The sequence below is a fragment of the Penaeus japonicus genome, unplaced genomic scaffold (assembly GCF_977035675.1).
Source record: "Penaeus japonicus unplaced genomic scaffold, GWHDUDI00000001_assembly GWHDUDI00000035, whole genome shotgun sequence".
NCBI lineage: Eukaryota > Metazoa > Arthropoda > Malacostraca > Decapoda > Penaeidae > Penaeus > Penaeus japonicus.
This window is the reverse complement of record NW_028234437.1, coordinates 3,913,634-3,922,218: the sequence shown is the minus strand read 5'-3', so window position 1 is coordinate 3,922,218 and position 8,585 is coordinate 3,913,634. Positions and strand designations below refer to the sequence as shown.

The 8,585-nt window shown below is 39.0% G+C and overlaps 1 protein-coding gene across 1 annotated transcript in view; it reads left to right on the top strand.

The window, feature by feature from the left end:
- Amun (protein amun) overlaps positions 1 to 7,436 on the top strand; it is a 23,844-nt gene extending 16,408 nt beyond the window's left edge. The window contains exons 3-6 of the mRNA XM_043003928.2: positions 1,027 to 1,195; positions 1,876 to 2,037; positions 2,462 to 2,661; positions 2,982 to 7,436. Of these exons, the coding sequence (XP_042859862.2) occupies positions 1,027 to 1,195; positions 1,876 to 2,037; positions 2,462 to 2,661; positions 2,982 to 3,362 (912 nt within the window). The 3' untranslated portion in view covers positions 3,363 to 7,436. The remainder of the gene's footprint in view (positions 1 to 1,026; positions 1,196 to 1,875; positions 2,038 to 2,461; positions 2,662 to 2,981) is intronic.
- The last annotated feature ends 1,149 nt before the right edge of the window (positions 7,437 to 8,585 follow it).

Genomic DNA, 8,585 nt, shown 5'->3' with positions numbered 1-8,585 from the left:
GTTCAGTTCACAAGAAAAAAGAGGCAGGGAATATTATGGCTGTATGATTGGCTAAAGGAGAGGAGGGCCAGCAAGGGGCATGGGCATGGACTGATATGATAGTTATGGCTGGATGAACTTGCCAAGCAGGTAGGCAAGCATGCATACATGGGTTTAGGTGTGCCACAATTGTAGAGAAGGTGTTTTAGGGCTAATGGGACTTAAAGGTCTGCAAGTTATTTGCTGGTTTGTTTCCTTCACTCATAAAAATGAAAACTCCTCATATATGCATTTCCTAGGTGAGTAGAGGCGCTAAAGAACACTACCCCACAAATTTCTGTTGATGCTGGTACTTAGTTATAACACATAATGTTATTCTACATGTACTACAATTGTGTAACAAGTATTTATATTCGCTATTTGTAAATAGTGTAAACACCATCGGAATGACATTTATAATTGGAATGTGTGTGAACCAGCCATAATGAATTCTTTTTCTCCCCCCACCTCTCTGGCTCTCTTCTGGTTTGAGTTATACATTTGTTTTTGTAAAGTTGTCACATTCGGATTCTGAGTATGTACTTAACCCATTCACGACGGGGCTATTTCAGCTCTAAATGGTCAGAATGCTGAGATATTCAAACGCATAAGCCATCACCCAGCGTGCCGGCCTTGACTAAATATCTTGTCGTCGGCGTCTGTCCCAAAAACCACTGAACATTATAGCAAGTCAACCGGCGCGAATGGGTTAAGATAGTGTTTAAGTTTTGAATACCAGTAATAAATAACTGCAACACATATATATATATATTATATATAAAGACTGATAAAAGTATCTATAAATCAAAATTAAAGTTTGTAGTGCCTTTGCTCTGGGAAAGTATGATTGGTGGAAGAATGAACGTGACGTCATCATGAGGACAGAGCTATAAATGTCCAGAAACTCTGTGAAAGCTGTAAGTTCATGTCAGATTGAATTAGACCACTATTTTTCATGTAATCCGAGCTTGAGCCATTGATTTGTAAAACGAGCGTTAAATTTTTCAGCGTGGGAAATTCTCTCCCAGACTAAAGGACCTTATTCAGATGAACACTCCTCGTCTGTGTATGACAGAAACAAAGAAAGCTTTCAGGGCTTTACTAAAGAAAGAAGACTTACCTTCTGCCATCCAAGCCCTTTGTAACCTAAAGGGTGTTGGGCCAGCCATGGCATCAAGTAAGTAAATTTTTTATCTTTATACAGATGTCTGTATTACATAAAGATACCTTTTTTGTTTGCTGGCTAGATATTTTAGACACCTGTTTTCTGACAGTTCAGAACACAATAGTTTCAAGAAGAGAAGCATATATTATTGTTTGTGTATTTTAGAAAGTTAAATTGAAAATGGTTTCTTTTTGAGAGTTCATGCTAGTAATAGTATATTATTTATACAAAACCTAGTTCTTGATAGATGATTCTTATTTGTCTGGGGAAATGTACTAGTTGATATAGCCTGTGGATGTAAAGTCCTCTTCAGTTCTATGTTCTCCACTCTAGTTGCCAAAGTGTTGAACCACCAGCTTTGACTCTTGGCATCGCTGAGGAGTGAACTTGGAAGTGAACTTGAGGTGTTTGTACTTCAGCAGTAGCCAGAGGGAAATGACTTAATATTCATTATTTCATGTATTAGATTTTAGTACGAGATTGTGTTGTCACATGTGTTTTCATGTATTTTTTATCTTTTACATTTACAATAATAACTCGAGGAATATGTTTTGTGTTAGGTTGTTTTGAGAAATTTATTTTTTACTATTCTTTTATTACACAATAGTAGCAGTATGTGTTGGTTAAACCTTAATTTCTTGACACGTAGTTTGGAAATCTTGTTTATATTATCTCATCTTCTATCATTTCAGCAATCTTAACAGCAGGAAGCCCAGAGCTCTGTGGCTTCATGGCTGATGAGTGTCTCCTTGCCATCCCTGAAATTGAAGGCATTGATTACACCACAAAAGAACTCCTGAACTTTGTGGAACAACTTAAAGTAGCAGCTACTAGGTTAAATAAGGAAGACAATGGTAATTATTTATTGGTATTTGAATTATTGTTTATGATGTTAGATGATAGAAATGTATGGCATAATTGTTTTTCTTCATAGGTCAACAGGAAGTTGGTATCATATTCTTTAGGGAATGCATGCATGCGCACATGCCCACGCACACCACGACACACACACACACACACACACACACACACACACACACACACACACACACACACACACACACACACACACACACACACACACACACACACCTCTCCCTCTCTCTCTCTCTCTCTCTCTCTCTCTCTCTCTCTCTCTCTCTCTCTCTCTCTCTCTCTCTCTCACTCTCACTCTCACTCTCACTCTCACTCTCACTCTCACACACACTCACAATTAAACAAACATTATTATTATTTTATTAGTATTTTTTAAAGTAAATTATGAGTTGTTATCCACAGGCTCAACGACATGGAACCCTCACAAAGTTGAGATGGCTCTCTGGGCTCACTTCGTTGTAGGAGAATTGAAAAAGGAGCTTCTGGATGGAATGCCAGGTGGTCTCTCAGCCCCCCCTCCTGCTGCCCCTACTGCCACACCACAACAAACAACAGAAAATGGAGAGTCGCAGACAGAACAGCAACCACAGAAAGAGAAAAATGTAAGTGGATGCCTCTTATTTTGTGTTGATTGTTTATTATAATTATTCTTTTTCCTCTTCCTCGACCTCCAGAATTTTAAGATTTCATATTCCGTGTTGGACTAGGATTTTGCTATTTATTTGTAAATGTTTGTACTTTATATTGATATATGTATTTGATTTATATTTATATTCATAGGATCTTCTTGAAATACACATTTAATTTGGTAAAATTCATCATAGGTTTTTGTAATAGTTGAATTGGTCAATGGATAATTGGATATTTGGCCATCCCCCCCTTTGTTTTTGTTTTTTTTAGATTTTAATTGATTTATTTGCAGGGAGGTCCTGTGCCGGAGGAGAGCAATGATTCCATGGATTCAGCTTTTGCTAACAAAGAGAACCTCACAGCCAATACCAATGGTACATCCGATGCAGAGAACAGCAGAGCTTCATTGATTTCCAATTGTGAAGATACCAATGATTCGGTGGCCCTCTCCGAAGCCCCAAGCGAGCCAGTATCGGAAGCTCCGAGCGAAGCAGTCTCCGAAGCACAAAGTGAAAGTGCATCAGATACCACAGAAACCCCCAGCCAGACTCCTCAGCCAGCCACGCAACCACTGCAGCCTGCAGTTGAGGCCACACCCACTAGCTCAGTACCAAGCAACCCTCCAGACAACACTGGTGAACCAGCACATAAGAAAGTCAAATTGGATGACTAGTATGTGGAGTGAGGTGGTGTGTGTACTTTACTACCGCCTATATTATGAAGAGTGGTGGATTGTGTACTGTGCGACCACCTGCATTATTACCCTCCTCTCTCCCACTGCTCTCTAACCCCCCCCGTCTTGTAGCACCTGTGACAGGTAGTGGTTGGGGAGGGGGGGAAGGAAGGAGGGAGAGAGGATATGTAACACTGTTGTGACAGAAATGGTCAACTGGTAGCAGTCCCTCACTGCCCCACCAAGTCTTACACACTCACCCTCGTGCACTCTTGTGTAACGTACATTCCAAGAGGCTTTTATCATGGAGAGAAATATTTTGTACACATATTTTCCAGTTTGCAGCTCAATTTAGCCGTGGTCATGTTTGCATGGTTGTGTGTGGGCCCAAACTTGAATGATTTTGGGCTTATACACACCAAATCTAGGGCTCATCTTTTTTTTTCTTTTTTTTTTTTTCCTTTTTTTCTTTTTTTTTTTCTTCATTTACTTTTTTTTTTCCTTTTTTTTTTAACAGTTTGCATAGAATTTTATATATATATATGTATTTTAGCCCATTTTACCATTTTAAGGAGTCGTGCAAGGCTGGCTTGATTTTTAATGTTGCCACCTTCACTATGTGATCTCCATACAGAAGCCCTGTCACAGTATCAAGTCCACCAGTGCAGTTCTTTGATTCCCATACACCAGACCTCAGTCACAATAATCTCTTGAAATCTTGAAAGGAACTGGCAAAGTGTCCTATTGATGGCCACATATTTGGTGTAAGAGAGAGAGAGAGAGAGAGAGAAGAGAGAGAGCGAGAAAGAGATAATCGAGTTAACTTGAGTCACAACAGTGTTACATGTGCTCGTCCAGGACCCGACTGGAAAGTTCGTACCCGTGCAGACAGATATTGTAACGGCAGCCGACCCCCAGTTAAAGCATAGTGCGGAACCCTCTTTGGAATCTCCCAACTCTACAAAATATAACTGTGCAGGATCATATATACTTTTTCCATATATATTAAGATGCATGATATTTTTTGTAATTGGAATATATTTCACTTGTTTCTAAATTACATTTAGGTGAGTTCAGTAGTAACTTTTTAATGTTGAGGTCTTTTGAAATATATTAAAGAAAACATTTGAAATTATGCAAGTTGTAAGGTCTCGATCCCAGGAAATTTAGAAAAAACAATAAAAAAAGAAAGAAAACCTACTGTGGTGGATCTTTGTGGTCTGTTCCATGTCTTTGTGAAATTAAGGTAAAAAACTACATTTTAGTACTGGTTGGGAGTGTCCAATGAATATGGGCACCCATATACTGGCAGTGTTCACCAGCACATGCATTTAGCACATGTGCTAGGGAACCCCATGTAATGAGCACCCTCGTTAACTATGATACATCATCTAAGGAGTTAGTACCTAATAAAGTGGATCTTGAGATTATGTAAGCACTTGAGGAAATGGTCCATTAATGGGTGTAAATTATTCACTGCGGCAAGACTGAATGGGGACGCACTGTTCTTGCGATTGTCTCACTGGCAGATGAATACCTCAGTATTTATTCTAATTCCTTTCCCTTGACTCTTACCCTCCACATGGATGCAGAGCTTTCACCAAGACCCTTGTGAAACTAATGAATGTCAGTGCTAATGAAGCGGATGAAAGGACAAATGGCTTACATGTGCGAAATTTCTCCACTCCATATATCATTACTCATGCATGTATACACATACACTGAGACATGGCTACTATCACTGTGACGACACATACAAGTTTGACTTTGTATGTGTGTATCTTCTTTTTTTTTATTTATATTTTTGGTTTACATTTTTCCCACTTTTAGTTGGTCACCAAGGATCTAAAAAGTGGTTTCATTCTCATTTAACCATGAGCATGCTATATATGAATGTATATATATGTATACATGTATATTAATGTGTATATATATGTATATTTATTTATGTATACATGTGTATATAGTCATGCATGCCCACATTTACACTAACATGTGAACACAAACATGTATGTAGATTAATCACTTCCATATCCAAAAGACACACAACAGCAACACACACCTCCATCCACCACCTACATCTTTTGAGTGCTCACGCTGCCTCCTCCACTATTTATTTATTTTGTTTATGATGATTTTGGTAGCCTCTTACTACTACCCAGTTTTCTTCATGTAGATTTGGAAAGGAACATTATGCCAAGTGTATTTATATACACCTTAAAAACTTTGAAGGTTCGTAGTTTACCCATGACCCCTCAAGTTGCTGGTTATCCATTGAAGAAGGTTAATTAAAGTATTAAGTTTCATGGTTTTCTGTGGATCTCTTAAGATGGACTGTTAACTTTCACCCAAGGAGCAGGGGATTGGTAGCTCTGTCCCCAGGCGAGTATATGTTAATAATTAGGTGTTAGATCTCCATACCCTTGTTGATAAGAAATGTGGTCACTGGGAAACATGAATTTTTTGGCAAGTTCAGACATGCAGTGCAAGAGGGAGGAGGTAACAAAAAGGGCTTGAGGGAGGAGATGGAAAGGAAGGACCACATAGGCAGGTGGTAGTGCTGGACATTTACAGTTCACAGAAATATGATCGAAGGTTACAGAATCAACACTGGATAATAGACACTAAAAGGTTTAAAGATAGAACCAAAGTAATGTGGTAGTATTGGAAGCTGCTTATATACAAGTTACAAAAAAAAAGATAGAGAACTGTTAAATGATCTTAATTGTAAGGAGAGGAAGATATTGAGCTACTTCCCCCACCCCCCCAGTCAAAAGCTCATTACACTGACCAGATCGAGTAAATTTCCAGTCGACAAAACCTGGAAGATGGGGTTCTTTTTTTAATGTAGTCTTAGTCCTTACTTAGTCCTTATGTAACCAAAAGTAGTGGTCTTGGGTCAGATTTTTTTCCTTTCATCATATTTTGTAGCAGGAGGTGCCATGTGCACATCACCCCATCCTCAACCACTCCCATGAGTTGCCACGGAACTGCCAGGAGGGTCCACCCAGTGTCACTCCCGATACATTCTTTTCCACTTGTAATATTAGTATTTCTTGATTCCTTTGTATTTGTAGTGGCCATGATGCTAGTGTGGGCTGCAGAAGAGAGCATTGTTCTCTGTGGCACCACACTAGCATGCATCTCAAGTTAGAGCATCATCTAGTGTGTGTGAGACAGTCGGTGTAATGTCACTGGCAGCAGCAGCAGCAATGTCTGGCATGCTGTCTTATTAGCAGGAAGATTAATTGAGCTTAATGTTGGCCTTTCATACCTTCATAATTGCAATTTTGTTCATAGGATTTTGTGTTACGGGACTGATAGGGGAATCCTTCCTGTTTATATTTCTAGCATTACGAAGTTCTTAAAGCGCCTTTTTTATTTATAATGGGTTAAAGGCTGTAGTCTTAGTGGAAGGCTAAATATTGGTTGTAGAATGGTGGTGCAGGTGTATAAGCCTGCCTTTAGATCTTACTCTGCCCTGTATGTTTATTATTGGGTTATGTCAGGCTTATTTAATCAAAGTGAATTCAGGATGGTAATTAATAGTATTTTAGTTTAAATCTTTTTTTGTGGCAGGGACTCCTGGGTTCCGTGGCTCTGTTGCCCGCCGCTGCCTCCCCACAACATCCTGCCTTGTATAGACCCATGAAAAATGCTTATTTTTCTATGTAAAAAAAACAAAAACATAAAATCGAGGACGGTAGCAACGGCCGTTGTCGTGATATAACCCGAGCTCTGCTCCCCACCTTCCTCCCCCAGCGTGGGAGACCCATCATGATCACTGCGGGTGCGTGAAGCTCATCATCATCATCGGCGTCATCATATAGGTAGTTTTAGGTGTCATTATTATTTAATCAGTAGACTTGCACACAAATACCTGAACTCAAGGATCAGGGGTGACTGGGTCTGCCACCCATGTCTTATTTCAACCAATTATTAATGAACAATGAAAAACTGGAGTGAATACTACCACAGATATGGCCTTACACAACAGGAAGATTTGGTGTTTTAGTATATTCTATTTCAGTTTTAATGTGATAGAATTAGTTCAAATAAAGGATTCACACCAGGTGTTTTTACTTTTATTATCCTTATGTTAATATGTCACATGTGAACAGTTTGTTAAAATGAAAGGACAGTCCCGTACGAGAATTGTTATGCTTGTGAATTTCTAAAATGTTTCATGCATGCGTGGACACTGAAAAGCAGTGACAAAAAAAAATCTGAATCCTCTTTTTTACAAAGGAACAGATGAATTCACTATTTTTTACTCTAGTTATGCAAACAATACTCGGAAATAAACACAAGTATTCAGTCCAGTTTTCACATTTCAAAACAAAGTAAAGTAGGAAGTCTGACAGACCTTTTGAGCCACCTACAGCTCCTGAAACTACCAGTTACTTAAGGGAACTCCATAAGACCAGAGGTACACGGCCATCTGTACCTGGAGACGGATCCAAGAAATCGCTAATTCACTCGGGTCGCAAGAAGAAGGGACCGTTTCCTTCAGATCCATGGAGTAGTTTCTCGAATCTTGCCTAGAGGAATATTGGGGGGGGGGGGGGGTAATGTTGACTGTTGAAGCAACTGTGCTAGTGAAATCAGTTTATAAATGGTATTAAGTGCTGGGATTGATGATTTCGGCAGAACTGATAAACCTAAAATTGCTATTTTAAAGAAGCTACTGTTGTTTTTCTTAAGACTATTCATTAGCTCTCAGCTACTTTAAAAAATAGTTAACATGAATTCCCTTGATTAAAGGATAATGAAAGTAAAAATTAATTCGCAAAAATGCTATATAAATGTTTTGGCAAAGCCTTAGTCCTCACTCTTTTGCTTAATTTGGCGAAAAGGACTTTTCACAAATTACATTTTTATTTAGATTAACAATCTACCTAATTTTATTATTTTCTAAGAAAGCCAGTTAATGATAACTTCATTTATGAGTATATTTAGTTCCACTTTGAAGAATTTGCGCTAGGGTTGAGCAGTTTCAAGAGTTACGCCAAATCTGACGTCGCAAAGTGTTTCTTGGATCCGGCGCCGAATGCACACACTAGTGGCGCTTCCACACGTCGACTTGGGCAAACAGCAGCTAGAACTACCAAATGGTAGTTCTAGCTGTTTTTGTCTAGATGCTCATCACCTCAGAGAAACCTGGCGACAGTTCTGCCAGATTTCTGAAATTTGTCTGCTAGATGGAGAACCGTAGGCATGTAT